Here is a 17,161-nt window from a genome sequence, read left to right on the forward strand (position 1 = left end):
TTATTCTCGAAATCGTAATTTATACGACTTTATTCTTGAAATCAAAACTTGAAAATATTTTTTACAGTGGCCCTAATACGCTGTCGTAGCTATTTATCTTTATTTTAAAATTGGTATTTTTCTAATTTACTTGATATTTTCTTTTAGTTTTTCATGTTCTTAAGTTTTTATTCTTTATGTAAAGCACTTTATGTCTCTGGTTTAAATTTCATGTTCTTTTAATTGTAACTGTATTTCCAAAAAGCCTTTCTAAGGTTTAAATCACAGGAATGTTTTAATGCTTTGAAGCACTTTGCTTTGCCTCTGTGTATAAAAGGTGCTACACAAATAAACCTGCTTATGGATCCTGGAGCATAACAGAATTACTGAAGTTCAGTTATGGTTTTCAGTGACCCCCATTTTGCCACCCTTGTGACTTCTGGGGGCGCCACTGCGTTTTAAGTTCTCGGTTGATGTGCAGTTCTATAAACGTCCACGGGGAGGACTCTGCTGAGCTGATGTTTTGGAATCTGAGTTTAAAAAGACTTCGACTACCATGATGCTGTGCGCCTGATTTTTCTCGCAGTTTTTCAGTCCTGAGGTGCTGGGTGTTTTTTTTTTTTTAATAGAAATTTAGGGCGTTGAAAGTTCTCGTCCATTGATTTGCGGATAGCAGGAACCCCCACCATCTCCATGCAGAAGTGGGTGGATGGCATTTATAAACACGCTGACTTATCAACAGTGGAAAAGAAGTTTTTTCCTCTCTTCAGTAAAAAGAAAACATCTACTGCTGGAAGGACTGTTCAGGTGGGTGTGGGTTTGCATATTTTCTTTACCATGTTTTACACTTCCTTTCTTTTGTTGTTCTTCTAGAGACACTAACGCACCGAATCTGCGCTGTTACGCACTTAAATGCGCTATACTGAAACGATCTGCTCTGGGTTTGTATCTGCACCAGGTCTCGAGTGAAAGAAAATGTCCAAAATGTTCCGAGCTGTGATCATGGGTGCTGCTGGTTCGGGGAAAGGAACCATCTCGGAGCGGGTGGCGAACAGTTTCGGGCTGCAACATCTTTCCTGCGGGGACTTTCTGCGCCAGAACATCGCCGCTAAAACCGGTGCGTAAATCTTCCTTAATGCCGCACACACACACACACACACTATACACACACACACACACACACACACACACACACACACACACACACACTATACACACACACACTACACACACTCACACACACACACACTACACACACACACACTACACACACACACACCACACACACACACACACACTACACACACACATACTACACACTCTGCACACACACACACACTACACACACTCACACACACACACACACACACACACACACACACACTACACACACACACTACACACACTCACACACACACACTACACACACACACACACACACACACACACTCACACAGACACACACACTGCACACACTACACACACACACACTACACACACTCACACACACTACACACACACACACTACACACACACACACACACACACACACAGTGAGTACGTGCAAAAGTGCACAGTTCACTGCACTGTGCGAAGTTCCCACAGTGGTGTGAAAAAGTATTTGTACTCCTTTTCATTGCATTTGTTCCACTGCATATCGATTCCAGTCGGTAAACATCATATTTTGAGCACACATTGGACTTAATGTCGTACTTGGGTGCTTAATTAACCAGTTTTAGCGAATTAATATCACATCACAAGGCCATAATCACAATATATAAATAGGGGGACCCCCCCAGTATATTAGATATGCTCAAAATGTGCCCCCCAAACATATTCCACTCACTAGCTTTGTGTAATGTTAGAATCCATCAGTGTTTCAATCAGTTGTTAATATGACAGGGTTATAATATGTTTTAAACGCCCCCCTTCCAAATCCTGGTAGATTTGGTTCCCCAATGTTTAATTCATGGCTAAATCCTTGCAATATATTAACAACCCCCCCCCCCCATTTCAGTGTTCTTATCAGTTGTTGATGGATGGGATAACATCGTACCACCAGCACCTCAGCTAAGTCTTTATAACAGCTCTGACCTGCATGACAGGGTAACGTTACCGTCAGTATGTCATTTAGTTATAGTGTCAGTAATTGTATAAAGTGAAAATAGGCCGATTAGCGAGCACTAATCAATCAACTGTAACTAATTTAGCTATAATAGCCAAATTAGTTACCTGGAAAGTAACCAGGGACCAACAAAAGTCATACGTTAATGCGTTTACGTTTTATTTGCTTGAAAACTCATGACAGTGGCAATCATAGTAGAGGGTAAACTGGCAGTAACAAACCCCCTCCAATATTTGATTCCCCAACGTTCAGCTCAGCTAATATAACAAGAGGATCCTCAAAAATCCACACAAAATGCCACTTTTAATGACTGATGCAGTCTCAGAATCATTCAACACCTGATTAGGGAGTTTATTATTAGCTGCATCAGGTGTGTTTGAGATAAAACACATTAAATTCCAGGACTGGGCCGCTCAGGTGGCGCAGCGGTAAAGTACGCTAGCTCACCAGAGTTGGGTTTCTAGATACATCGAAACTCAGCTCTACCTCTCTGACCGGGTTGGGCGGCAGTATGAACAACGTTTGGCTGTTGTTCAGGGGCTTAGTGGTAGAGTCGGAGCATAGGTCCTCATAACTGGTGCGACTGCGACCCCTGCTGGTTGACTGACAGCGCCTGCACAGGGCTGAGGAATAACATCGAGGGGGGTGTGACCCTCCGTGCGCAGTGTCTCTCGGTGTATGAACTCGGCTCGTGCGGGTGAAAAATGCAGGCTGTACTGACTGCGTGCCGGAGGGGGCGCAAGTCAGTCGAGTGGCGTCCTCAGTCAGCGGCAAAAGGGTCGAATCAGTATAGAGGAGCAATCAGGGTAACTGGACACGATTAGAATGGGGATAAAAGTGGGGAAAAAATAGATAATAATAATAAAAAAAAAAAATTCCAGGACTGGCTCAGGGTTTGTTGACTGCGACGTTTGATTGCGTGTTAGAAATTCGGCCAAGTCAGGTCAAGAGTGTTCTCCAAACAGTTAAGAGATGATTGCCTTGAACAGACAAGGAAAGTGATACAAGAAGATTGCAAATGCACCGAATGTTCCTTTAAATACAGTTAGATGCTTAGTTCCCATGTTTAAATGAAAGAAACACTGGCGACACCAGATTCCTACTAAACCATGAATGTCTTCATGCAAGATGTACACCTCTACTGAACCAAAAGCACAAGAAAATCAAGCTCCGATATGCTAAAAATCATACATGGTACATAAGCTACAGCAGTTTGGGGATTCTGTTCTGCGTATAAAAAGATCGCAAATGCACTGAGTGTTCTTAAAGGAACACTGGCGACACGACCTGGATGTGGCAGAAAAAGCTGCCACCAGGTTTTTGTTAAGGCAGGAGGTCAAAAACCTTCCGAGCGACCCCTCTGCGCATACTAAATGCTCGGCAGGTACTAAACTATGGCAGTTGTAACCTAGCGGTTAAGGGACTGGACTAGTAATCGAAAGGTCGCTGGTTCAAGCCCCACCACTGCCAGGTTGCCAATGTTGGGCCCTTCAGCAAGGCCCTTAAATCTCAATTGCTTAGACGGTATACTGTCACAGTACTTTAAGTCGCCTGGGATGTAATCGCTGAGGGTCTCCACGTCTGAACACCAAGACTTACACCTCTACTGAAACAAAACTGGGATGTTTCTAATATATATATACAGTATATACATAATATAAATACATATGTACGCATTTACACCTTTGATTTTAAATGACCTTGCTGTTGATTGGGAAGATTTTAAGCAATGAAAAGCAGTCAGAGTGAAGGTGAAGCAGCTTCCTAACGTTCACAGGGTTCATAGCAATTATTAAACGACACGTAAATGGAAAAAGAAACACAGCCAAACCTTTTAAACATCCGTCCGTCCAATTAGTGTGAAAGTCTGCAAGTGGAAAGTTCAGTGAACCAGATTTCACAACATTCACTTAGATTAATGAACAGCACTCAGAAATCAGTAAAGTAATAGAAAATTTGCTCATGGTTAGACCATACACACATTAACATTTATACACTGCCTGGCCAAAAAAAAGTCACACTCTAATATCTCCACAAGCTTCTGCAATGTCACAACATTTATTTCTGTCCAGAGTTGCATTCATTTTCCCCCAAGATCTTGTATTGATGATGGGAGATTTGGACCACTGCGCAATGTCTTCTCCAGCACATCCCAAAGATTCTCAATGGGGTTCAGGTCTGGACTCTGTGGTGGCCAATCCATGTGTGAAAATGATGTCTCATGCTCCCTGAAGCACTCTTCCACAATTTGAGCCCGATGAATCCTGGCATCGTCATCTTGGAATATGCCCGTGCCATCAGGGAAGAAAAAATCCACTGATGGAATAACCTGGTCGACCACAGGATGTGTCTTTCCACATGGTTGTTTAACAGATGAGAAGCTACTCACTGCATCAGTTAGGGTTAAATAACTTGTTGCCAGCTGAAACATATAACAATATTACCCATGCAGTAATTATCCAATGGGAGGCTCTTACCTATTTGCTTAGTTAAATCCAGGTGGTGACCTTTTTTTTTGACCAGGCAGTGTATGTGATGTGATTAGATGCACCAAACAATCGTTATTATTATTATTATTATTTTAACTGTGTAATTTTTATTACCTTATCATGTACTACTAGCATATCAGAGTAATCTTATCAATAAAATAAAATTACAGCATCTTAAAATCTCTGTGTAGCCCAACAGTGTAGAATTTTCCAAGCTAAAGCTTATTAGAAGCTGATTTCAATAGTACAAAAAAGCGTATTTATACTTCAGTGTTTTTAAAGTGGAAATGATTTTATTTAGGGCCAGTGATAGCTCAGTGGTTAAGGTACTGGACTAGTAAACAGAAGGTTGCCGGTTCAAGCCCCGCCACCACCAAGTTGCCACTGTTGGGTCCCTGAGCAAGGCCCTTAACCCTCAATTGCTCATTGTGTAAGTTGCTTTGGATAAAAGCGTCTGCTAAATGTAAAATCTAGAACCACAATTAAACTATTTAAAAACATAATAAACCATTACTCTTTATGCACTACAGTCAGTAACGTTTTATTTATTTGTCCTTTCAGAGGCCGGTCTTTTGGCCAAAACATACATAGAGAAACGTCTGCTGGTACCAGACCATGTCATGACCCGCATGTTGCTCCCACATCTAGAGGAGATGACCCATCAGGGCTGGATCTTAGACGGTACAGTAAAATACAAATCCAGATTTATTTTATTTACAGTATTTATTAGTATAGAATGTTGAAATGAGGCTTAATGTAATGAGCAATTAGCAGGTTAATTATATAGAAGCACACTGCTAATATTATATTAATAATTATATACAGTATTTCACGACGACCGTAGAGGTCAAAACAATCTAACCAAAACAATTATATTCTGCTTGTATTTTTTGTCTTCTCCCTCGCAATCTAGTAGTTGTAGGGCAGTTGTAGCCTAGTGGTTAAGATACTGGACTAGTAATGGAAAAGTCACTGGTTCAAGCCCCACCGCAGCCAGGTTGGCACTGTTGGGCCCTTGAGCAAGGTGCTGGTGCTGACCCCCGCCCCGATTGAGGAGAGCGAGACTGACACACGCCCCCTCCGACATGTGAGCACTAGCCGAATGCATCTTTTCACCTGCACTGAGAGCCACACCCTGATCAATGCATTATTCCTCGACTGTGCAGACGCCATCAATCAGCCAGCAGAGGTTGTAATTGCACCAGTTATAAGGTCCCTATCCGGATGAGCAACAGCCAAACATTGTTCATATAGCCGGCCAGCCCTTTCTAGTGTACTTTATCGCTGCGCCACCTGAGCGGCATCTACCTGATTGCTTTAACTAACACAACCCCTCAGACTTGTGTGCAGTAGCACCGCTTCTTTTTACCTGCACGAGACGAGTTCAAACAGAGATCCGTATCACGCACCAATCTCTGTTGTCCCTCGTCTCTGTGCAGCGCCATCGATCAGCCAGCAGGAGTAACTGCAGCAGTTATGAGGAATCCCTCCATCTGAACGAGCCAATCTTTGTCTGACCTGCCGGTAAATGTCAGCACTGGTGTGCTGGTACCGCTGTGCCGCCCGAACACCCATTGCTTCTTATTTTGTCATCTTAGTCACCCGGGCTCCAAATTATTACATAGAAAGGAACAGGGCAGCAGATCTGAAAAACGAAATGTGACTTTAATTAAACGTGGACAATGAAGTAGTGAGAAATGCTGCTGTGTTAATGAGTTCTAATCCAAGCCATAGTCTTGATCTTCCCTTTATAATTTTTATAAAAATATAGGCAAGTCATGACCTGTTTTTCTTACAGAATGAAGTCATAAATAATGGAAACCTGGTTGGTGAAATGTAATATCTTTTGTCTGGGAACTTTAGTCACCGCACATTCCTGAAGCTCTGATACTCACAGCGTTATTCATGTACACGGCGGTCTGAATGATGTAGTGAATCGAGTTGCAGCTCAACTGTAATTCCCACAGAAGAGAAGCACTAGCGCATTCACTTACACCTGTAATCTAGTACAGTGAGGTGAGTTATGAGCTGCTGAGTCAGGGCTGCATTGTGCAATAATTAGACGTTCTACTCAGGACGTGTCGGTCATTCATTCATTCATTCATTCATTGTTGTGGTGATTCATTTACACATTGTCACACCTTGTCTTTGTACTGTGTGGGGAAACCGCAGCTCCCGGAGGAAACCCACATGGACACAGGGAGAACATGCAAACTCCACACAGCAGGGAGCCTGGACCTAGGACCTATTTGCTGAGAGATGAGAGCACTACCCACTCCGCCACCGTGTCACCCCTGTGTAGAAATACTGAAGTTAGAGGCGCACCGGTAATCAGTAGTAGTTGATAGGTGATATTTATACTTTGTTCTTTAACAGGCCGAACGTTTTACTACTGCTTTATTCTGGTCAGGGTTGCAGTGGGTCCAGTTTCCCTGGTCTTTCCTGCTCTTTTAACATCTACCGTACAAAATATAGTGAACATTTTCAGGGAATCCAGAGAATTCTCAGTTAAAACTTACCTTTTGGTGTGAGAACCGCATGCTAATGTGATAAATACAGCCACATGGGCTCAGAAGTACTCGGAAATCCGTTGTGACCTAACATGGCCCGCCGCTGCATCAGCAAATGCAGCCTGAAACGCTGCCGAGTTTTCTGGGTCTGATTTTATCAGTGATGAACCGACGGACAGTGGAAACGTGAGCTGTGGTCAGATGAGTTTCCTCTCGTTTTTGGGAAACACAGATGCCCTTGTAGCAGCACAAGACGTAGCATTTAGTTTAATGCGGCCTTTAAATGGCCTTCTCATTATAGGTTGTGTATGTTATAAATCACAACACAGATTATGTGTACTCGTGTGTACTCTTAGATAAAGGTGTTTTTTTTTTTGGTTGATGTTTTGCTTTTGGAAGCTACTGTATGTTCTTTCTCATTTTGAAGATAATGGCTCTCACTGTGTTTCTGTGGAGTCTTTCCGGACTTATTTTGTTTCTTAGCGTCTCTGAAATTGCACAGATCGTGGATTATTGATCCAAAACACTAAACCTGAGGTGTTAGGAGTAGCGTTAGAGTAGTGTTAAGTCATGCTTTCAACACAGAGAGCTGGGTCAAACAGTTCATTCTGCTTATTCCATTTAATCTTAGATCTTAGTTTTAAGATCCAGATTAGTGACGTCTGTAAAACAACATTTTTTCATCTTAGAAACACATCCAGGGGAATTACCAAAGGTCTCTTATTTTAGCTCGCAGACGGTGATAATCCTGCCACTAACAAAAATAAGGGGTCTCATCACACCCGTCCTCACACGGCTACACTGGTTACCAGCGTTATTTAGAATAAATTTTAGGATTATTTTACTGATTTTTAAAAGCTTCATGGTCTCGCTCCACAGTTCCTCAGTGACAGAGTTATTAGATCAGCTCACAGGAACCTGCTGGTCGTACCGGTCACTCAGCATAGACAATGTAAAGGCCATTATTATTCCATTACAGCCCTGATCTTTGGAAATTTGGGACTCTCGTCCTGATGACCTGAGGGCTCTGGATGATCTTGGTATGTTTAAAAGGAGGGTTAAAACACACCTGTTAAGATTAACTTTTCAATTAATGTTTTATTACTTTTAACACTCACACCTGCACTTTTAAAATGATTATTTTCTTTACTTTTACTGCTTTTAATGCTGCATTTAAACAACGGCGAGTTTCAAAACGTGTCATTATAACTATTATTAATATTATTATCAATATTATTGTTATTACCATTATTATTATTATTATTGTTATTATTATTATTATTATTACTGTTATTATTATTATTATTATCATTATTATTATTTAAAAAATTTTTTTTTTATTGTTATTATTTTTATTATTATGTTTATTATTATTTTTCATTTTTTTATTATTATTATCATTATTATTATTTTTATTTATTTTATTATTATTATTATTATTATGTTTATTATTATTATTAATTATTATTATTATTATTATTTTTATTATTATTACTATTATTTGAAGAGCTACAGTGAATGGTCCTGCCATAAATGGCCCATTTGTTTTCACAACTCGGAGGCTGGGGTAGCTCACTGTGTAAGGTAATGTCCTAGTAATCAGAAGGTCTTTGGTTCAAGCCCCTTCATTGCCAAGTTGGATTATAATTCGCTTTAGTTGAATAACAGCGTCTGCTAAATGCAGTGAATGTGATCATAACTGCACCCTGCGTTCAGTAAATCTTAAAATACCTGTGGCACCACTTCTCTTCTCTGTCAAGTAAAATTTTACATGAGCAAAAACATATTTGCCCTGTATTTAAATTCCTTTAAGAGTCAGATATAAATCCAGACAGATATAAAACCCTGACAGCATAACGAGCGGAGGCGTCTGACCTAGAGCCACATTTCAACAATCCTCGCTTCATCTGTTTCAAGGTTTATAAACAGTGACGCATTTTTTCCTGAACAGTGAATCTACTACAGTCGTACTGTACTTCAGTTTAGTTTAATCATGACTTAAAAAGTGTTTTGACAAGTACTAAGGGATGGTCATTGGTGGCAGAGTGTTATTGTTATTACTGGTGTTACTGAATGCATTAAAATATTATGCTCTAGTAATATTAAGTAAAGGAAACTGGACATAGGATGTAATTAATGTATTTTCTTCATTTTGCGAGTAGGCATTGCAATTCCTCTGTATCTACAGACGCCTGCACACTAGCACACAGACTCTTTCTCATATTACAATACAGCTACAAACTCCATCTTTATATATATATATATATATACAGTATATTTGTATATTGCTGCTCATGCGTCCTCTGACCCACTTGCAGCCCTTAGCGGAACCCTTGTTTACCCATGCACTCTGCACAGACACCTCTCTATCTGCCAATCAGGGTCCTTACACAGCATTTGAAGACCTCGCCCACATAGTCCTGTCATCCCGCCCTAGCAGAAACGTGTCTGCTGCAGGCACTGCCAATTGTTCCCACCAGATGGTGCCCAGCCGACCGGTGACATTGGCGAGTTTCAAACCGAGGAGTTCAGAATCTCGGTGCTGGTGTGCTAGCGTGTTTTACCGCTACGCCACCTGAGCGGCTTGGTTTGCACCATTTTTAATTGGAACCAAGGAGTAAAGAGTATTTACAAGCTGGTGGAGCGCGCTGGTGTGAGCATTTGTGCTGCTGTTACAGATGGGTTTTTTTTGTTTGTTTTTTTTTCTTTCTTTTTTTTCCCTTCTTTTTTCCCCCAATTTTTTAATCCCCCAGTCTAGTCGTGTCCAGTTACCCTGATTGCGTCCTCTATACTGATTCGACCCTTCACCGCTGACTGAGGACGCCTCTCAACTGACATACGCCCCCTCCGGCACGTACAGTCAGTACAGACTGCATTTTTCACCTGCACGAGTCGAGTTCATACACTTGACGGGCACTGTGTACGGAGGGCCACACCCCCATCAGCATTATTCCTCAGCCCTGTGCAGGCGCCATCAGTCAGCCAGCAGGGGCCGCCGTCGCACCAGTTATGAGGACCTATGATCCGACTTTCTTACCCTCTAACCCTGAACAACAGTCAATCATTGTTCATGCAGCCGCCCAGCCCAGTCGGAGAGGCAGCAGAGCTGAGATTCAATACGATGTATTCGAAACCCCAACTCTGGTGCGCTAGCGTAGCAAAAACCAAGCACGAGCAACTATTGGTGATAAGACAATGTTCTTTTTCTTCTACAACTTGATACACCCATGGATGTCATCACGGTTCGTGCTGAAAACCTGGTACTCTTTGGTTCCATCTGGGAACAAACGTCCCTGGTTCTGAACTTATTTATTTTTGATAAAAATGTGGTGGTTCAAATTTAGGTTCACAAACTAAAACAGAACTTTCACTGACTCGTTTTGTTCTGAAGTAAAGTCTTGTGTTCCTCTGTTTTAGGTTTCCCCAGGACGCTAGCGCAGGCGAAGGCTCTGAACAGTTCCTGTGAGCTCGATCTGGTCATCAGCCTCAACATTCCCCTAGAGACGCTAAAGGAACGACTGCGCCATCGATGGATCCACCCGGCCAGCGGGAGGGTCTACAACATGTACTTCAATCCTCCCCGTGTCCAGGTAGATCTTCGTCTTACCTGTATTGGGACGCCCTTTCTAATGTTTAAATTCATGCTGCTGTGTGATGTGTGATGTCTTTGTGCTGTGTTTTTAGGGAGTGGACGATATCAGCGGAGAGCCGCTCATACAGCACGAGGGCGATAAACCTGAGGCTCTGGTCGCCAAACTAAGACACTACAAAGATGTGGCAAAGCCGGTCATAGATTTATACAAGTAAGTACTGGGAGTTTTACCACACTTCTGATTATTCTGCTCTGATCAGATTTTAGGTTGCTCAAAGGATTAGTTAAATGCACACTGTACCTGACATTGAAGGTGGAGTTTGCATGTTCTCCTTGTATCTGTGTGTGTTTCCTCCGGGATCTCCATAAATGTTCTCCCATAGTCCATTAATCTGAACAGACTCTGGTTCTAAAGTGTCTCAGCGTGTGAATCTGAGCTGAATCTGCATCAGTGTGGAATAAGCGTCAGATCCAGTGTTACAGCTCCACATCTATCTGTGTTTATCTGGATTTTCCTCCCTGTTTCACTTTTAAACTTGTGTTACAGCTCCAGCTTCTGAGAAATGCTGAGAATCAGAATCAGCTTCTCCCAGAGTCTAAAACGCTTCTGGTTGAAAATAAAGCTTAACGTGGTTTAATGTAGTAAAAGAAGGAGACAGGAGCACTAAACTTCTCTTCATTATTACAATAAAGACGTAAAACTAAAGTGCAGCTTTTATTGTATTATTATTGATGTTTAACTGTTTGTAATTGTATTTCAGTGTGTTTATATTATATTTGTATTATTTTCAGTGTTTGTGTCAAAAACAACCTCATTATTATACATGAGACAAACATCCTTATGGAAAAATACCTTGAAACTCAACGTCTTTAAAACTTGAGAACCAACTGATGTTAAGTTTCAAGGTGCTGCTGTATATATATGTATGTATGTAGTGTCTGCTCTAATATTCAGATATGAACAAAATATCCCCCCAGTATACTGAACTCAGAGGGTTGATGTGTAGCGCTTACAGTTCTCAGGTGGAGCGTACTTTTGTAAATTGTTCGTAGATCAGTAGGTATATAAAGCCTGACTCGGGTTTCATGCTGTACGAGTCTCTCAGTCATGGCATGAGTTCATTCAGCTCCGAGGATTTGGCTGTGTACATAATAATCGAGTGGAGTCTGGACAGACCGGGCTTGTCAGGTCATGCAGGGGTAAACACTGCTGTCGGGGGTGTAACCTGCACATAATCGCTTTAGGCATCAGTAGCGGATTGGATTTAAACCAGGATTTAAAGTGGCAGTGCTTAAGCACCTACTTAGATCATTACCTAGCTTAATTAATGCAGTTACAGGTTCGTGGTCGGCAGCATATATGGATTAAGACCAGGTTTCAAGGGTTTAATAACTTTTTAATAGGTTTAATAACTGCACATTTAAGAATTTGGGTCCCTCCCAAAGTAAGATAAAGCAGAGGTAAAACAGACAATTAATGAATGAATGAATGAATTATTTTCACTTTTATTGTGTATTTGTAGGTCCAAAGGCATCCTGCACACGTTCTCCGACACAGACACGGATCGGATCTGGCCGTACATCAGCTCCCTGCTCAGTACCAAGATTCAGATGGACCACGTGGACCTACAGAGGGCCTCGACCCACTGAGTTACTGGTTTCGTCTCCCAGCGCTTATACATTTATTAAATACGTACAAAATAATGCCCCGGTAGTAAAAGTGGACTTTTTGAACCACAGTTAAAAACCTGTTTTAATTTTAACGTTTGCTTGTGTCAGTTATTAGGAAATCTGGAATGCATGTGGTAACTGATCAGCTCCCTTCAAAGAAATACATGCACGATCAAATGCGACAGTCAGTCATGGATGGAGATGATTGTATTCACCTCAGTGAAAGATATGAAAGAGAATCAAATGTTCAGGTTTTCCATTTTTCCATACACTGACCAGGCATAACATTATGAGCACTGAGAGGTGAAGTGAATAACACAGATTATCTCTTCATCACGGCACCTGTTAGTGGGTGGGGGGGGGGTATATTAGGCAGCAAGTGAACATTTTATCCTCAAAGTTGATGTTAGAAGCGGGAAAAATGGGCGAGCGTGAGGATCTGAGCGAGTTTGACGAGGGCCAGATGGTGATGGCTAGACGACTGGGTCAGAGCATCTCCAAAACTGCAGCTCTTGTGGGGTGTTCCCGGTCAAAAGTGGTCCGAGGAAGGAACAGTGGTAAAGCGGCGTCAAGGACATGGGAGGCCAAGGCTCATTGATGCACATGTGGTCCGATCCAACAGACCAGCTACTCTAGCTCAAACTGCTGAAGAAGTTCATTCTGGTTCTGATAGAAAGGTGTCAGATTACAAAGAGCAGCACAGTCGCAGGGCTGTTTTGGCAGCAAAAGGGGAACCAACACAGTGTTAGGAAGGTGGTCATAATGTTATGCCTATTCTGTGTAACTCCCCGTACAAATGGTTTATTAGCATTACTTATAAACAGCAGTTTAGTATTTTTGGTTTTCTGATGCAGGAGTGTGTCTGATCGTATTGTCATCTTCTAGCTTCTTAATTTTTGTTACGCCGTGTGATATTTTCTCAACGATGCTGCGTTCGGAATTTGGTTATGCCAGTGTTTAGTTATGCCACCTGCAGAGACAATGTTACATGTACAGAATGTCTGTAAAAGAGATCTACCTGTCACGAGTGCCAGATATTTCACACACATTAATACTGCCAATTATTTTCTTTAAAGTGCTTAGTGCTTAGTGTTTAGGATGTTTTAACCGGGCCAAAGAGAACTTTGTATTTAGTAAATTAGTGTCACACCATTTCCTCATTTTTATTTTACATTATTGACATTTGGTAGAGGGCGGCACGGTGGGTCGCCTCACAGCAAGAAGGTCCTGGATTCGATCCCCAGGCGAGGCAGTCCGGGTCCTTTCTGTGTGGAGTTTGCATGTTCTCCCCGTGTCTGCGTGGGTTTCCTCCGGGAACTCCGGTTTCCTCCCACAGTCCAAAAACATGCAGTCAGGTTAATTGGAGACACTGAATTGCCCTATAGGTGAATGATGTGTGTGTGTGTATGGACTGGCCCCCCATCCAGGGTGTTACTGTGTGCCTTGCACCCATTGAAAAGCTGGGATAGGCTCCAGTACAACCCCCCCCCCTTCCCGCACCCTGATTGGATAATTTGGTAGACACATAAAGTGCTGTAAGTGTGTACAGTCTAAGCAATTCAGGGTTAAGAGCTTCGGATTATTACTCCAGTACCTTAACCACTAGGCCAACTGCCCTGCAAAGGTCACCAGTTTTCCTCCCAATTTAGTCATATCCAGTCACCCGAACAAATTTTGCCTCTTTTATTGCTGCAGACCTCCAGCAAGCACCCCCGCCGAATCGTGCGCTGCAGTCGGGTTCATATGGAGATCCGTATCGCGCACGGAGAGTCACACACCAGTTCAAGAGAACATTTGTTGTCATTTCAGCTCTATACAAGTATATATCGAAACGAAACAACGTTCCTCCAGGACCATGGTGCAACACAGAACAAAAAGTGCAAGACAAGTCTGTATATCCCCCGTGTCGACCAGCCTGGGACGAGCCAGTCGTTGTCCGCATGGGCGCCCAACCTTCCGGTAAAAGAGCTGAGATTTAAACTCAACAAGCGCGTGACTTACCGCTGTGCCACACTTTTAAATTAATTGTAAATATAGCTGTGTTTCAAATGTATTCAGTTCTAGCACTTGGCTTATTTCCATTCAGTTACGTGTCCTGATAAAACAGGACAAGCTTATGAACCACATGATCAAAGAGAGCAACATAAAGCCTGTGTGGAACTCAAACGCGACCAAATAATACAGTATTTTACCTGTAAATACCGCTTTAAAGCTCTCTCTCTGTCTGAATACACACTATATATACAAACCAAAGGTCAAATGTAACTTCACAGCTTGTTATTGTGCAATACCACACAGGCTGCATCAACCTGCTTCCTCAAATTCTCATATATTAAAAAAAACCAAATAAAATAAACTTTGTTTTCACAAAATGGAGTCGCTCTTGGTTATTATTAATATTATTTGTTATTATTCATTCATTATTTGTTTGTTTTGGTACTGGTCCTGGACCATGACCCAGCATACCGCCCACCTCTCCTTTTCCGCACTGGTTTAACACTTTCCACCATGTCTGGTCAGTGGGGGTACTAGAGAGCTCCGTATTTATTGATAGTTTGGGGTGGAGGTGGGGTGACAAAGTGTACAGAGCAGTAAATGGGCTACAGGCAGTAACTAAGTTCACAAAGTGCATTTATATTATATATTATATATTTTGCTATCTAATAATAAAATGAATAATAAAAATGATAACAATAAGAATTGTAACAATTATAACAACAACAATATTAATAATATGGAAATAATAATAACAATTATGTATTTTTACCAATACTTTCTTTAGTACAGGGCATTATTATTATTATTAACAGTAATAACAATAACAGTAATAACAATAACTAATAACTACATAATAATGATAATATCAAAATGATATTAATAATTATTTTTATTCATAACTTCAATAGCTTTTAAAATATTCATGAAATTGCTCCAAAACAAGTTGTATTTTATCATTACATACTACAACCCTTATACTGACACTTTTACCCTTTATTACATAATAAAAAAACAGATTTTTATGAATAACTAATAGCATTTAAAGTATTCAGCATATTAATAACTTCAATAGCCTTTAAAATATTCATCAAATTGCTCCAAAACAAGTTGTATTTTATCAAGTGTAACCAGTGATGGCATAGTTACCTTTTAAAAGTAACTTAGTTACTTTATTGATTACTTGATTTTAAAAGTAACTTAGTTACTTTATTGATTACTTGATTTTAAAAGTAACTAAGTTAGATTACAAGTTACTTTATTAGTTACATTCAGCAGCTGCCGTAATGCAACTGGAGCTGCGTAGGCGATTGAAGCGGAATAAGAAACAATTAAGACGCGGAAAACTAAGTCCTCTGTTCACAAGTGTAGGTAAGATAATTAAAATTAAATTTTTAAAGACAAATAAATAACAAAAAGACGATAAATATCCAAAATTTTGGCGAGTGGGGTTTGTAATGAGTCTGTAACTATGGTGATATTACGTCATCACGTCCCCACGTGTAGTACGTAGCGGTGTTGTGTGCATACTGCACACTTCTGTACTGAAAGTATGTACTTCTTTACCGGCCGAGTAGTGCATACTTCCTCCAATCTAGTGCATACTCTGTAAGTATGTGATTCCGGACGCAGCTCGTGACTTAATTGTCGCATAGGCCAGACGTCACTCCCCGAGACGCAAAAATAGTAACGCACAGTAACTTGGATAAGTAACTTTAATCTGATTACTGGATTGGAAATAGTAACGTGTTAGATTACTTGTTAATGAAAAATGTGGTCAGATTAGAATAATGCGTTTCTAAGTAACTCATGCTTATACATTACTGACATCAGTGAGTGTAACCCACATTACATACTACAACTCTTATACTGACACTTTTACCTGGTGGATTATTCTCAGTAAAAAACAAGATTTTTTTCACTAAATCAGTCTTTTCTTTCCCTGTAGCTTTTTAATGTGACATATATCCTACATTTGTATGAACAGTTTATAATCCTAAACTAACATTTACATTTACATTTTCAGCATTTATCAGACGCTTTTATCCAAAGTGACTTACAAAATGAGCGGAGCACGATGAGCATTTGAGGGTTAAGGGCCTTGCTCAGGGACCCAACAGTGGCAACTTGGTGGTGGCGGGGCTTAAACCGGCAACCTTCTGTTTACTAGTCCAGTACCTTAACCACTGAGCTATCACTAACGTGTTTGCACAAAACAAAAATGCTTCACTTCACATGTAGGGTTGCAACTAACGATTATTTTCCTAATCACTTATTTTAATAGGTTAAATAAAGGTATAAGCATTAGTAACATCCATACATTCTGGCTCTATAGGATAAATGTAATGTATAAGCATTAGCAGCATTTATGCATTCTGGCTCTATAGGTTAAATGTAATGTATAAGCATGAGTAACATCCATACATTTTGGCTCTATAGGATCAATTTAATGTATAAGCATTAGTAACATTCATACAGTCTGGCTCTATAGGTTAAATGTAATGTATAAGCATTAGTAACATTCATACATTATGGCTCTATAGGTTAAATGTAATGTATAAGCATGAGTAACATCCATACATTCTTGCTCTATAGGTTAAATGAAATAAATGTATAAGCATTAGTAACATCCATACATTCTGGCTCTATAGGTTAAATGTAATGTATAAGCATTAGTAACATTCATACATTATGGCTCTATAGGTTAAATGTAATGTATAAGCATGAGTGACATCCATACATTCTTGCTCTATAGGTTAAATGTAATGTATAAGCATTAGTAGCATCCATACATTCTTGC

The 17,161-nt window shown here is 40.6% G+C and overlaps 1 protein-coding gene across 2 annotated transcripts; it reads left to right on the plus strand.

Annotated features, from left to right (window-relative positions):
* Positions 1-692: 692 nt before the first annotated feature.
* On the plus strand, positions 693-14,738 carry ak4 (adenylate kinase 4). Of its 2 annotated transcripts, none has more exons than XM_062998038.1 (6): positions 693-786; positions 938-1,096; positions 5,155-5,274; positions 10,521-10,693; positions 10,788-10,906; positions 11,243-11,401. In XM_062998038.1, exons 2-6 carry the CDS (start codon positions 955-957, stop codon positions 11,253-11,255), a joined length of 567 nt encoding a protein of 188 aa, XP_062854108.1. In that variant the 5' UTR covers positions 693-786; positions 938-954; the 3' UTR covers positions 11,256-11,401. The 2 variants fall into 2 exon arrangements, with proteins under 2 accessions (XP_062854108.1, XP_062854106.1); XM_062998036.1 differs by lacking the exon at positions 11,243-11,401 and adding an exon at positions 12,219-14,738 and having other exon boundaries at positions 694-786.
* The last annotated feature ends 2,423 nt before the right edge of the window (positions 14,739-17,161 follow it).

This window comes from Trichomycterus rosablanca, chromosome 6 (assembly GCF_030014385.1).
Source record: "Trichomycterus rosablanca isolate fTriRos1 chromosome 6, fTriRos1.hap1, whole genome shotgun sequence".
Taxonomy (NCBI): Eukaryota; Metazoa; Chordata; class Actinopteri; order Siluriformes; family Trichomycteridae; genus Trichomycterus; species Trichomycterus rosablanca.

Coding starts and splice junctions, on each gene's coding strand:
- ak4 (XM_062998036.1), top strand. CDS start 955: ATGTCCAAAATGTTCCGAGCTGTGATCATGGGTGCTGCTGGTTCGGGG. Junction 5,275..10,520: donor TCAGGGCTGGATCTTAGACG/GTACAGTAAAAT, acceptor CCTCTGTTTTAG/GTTTCCCCAGGACGCTAGCG. Junction 10,907..12,218: donor CCGGTCATAGATTTATACAA/GTAAGTACTGGG, acceptor GTGTATTTGTAG/GTCCAAAGGCATCCTGCACA.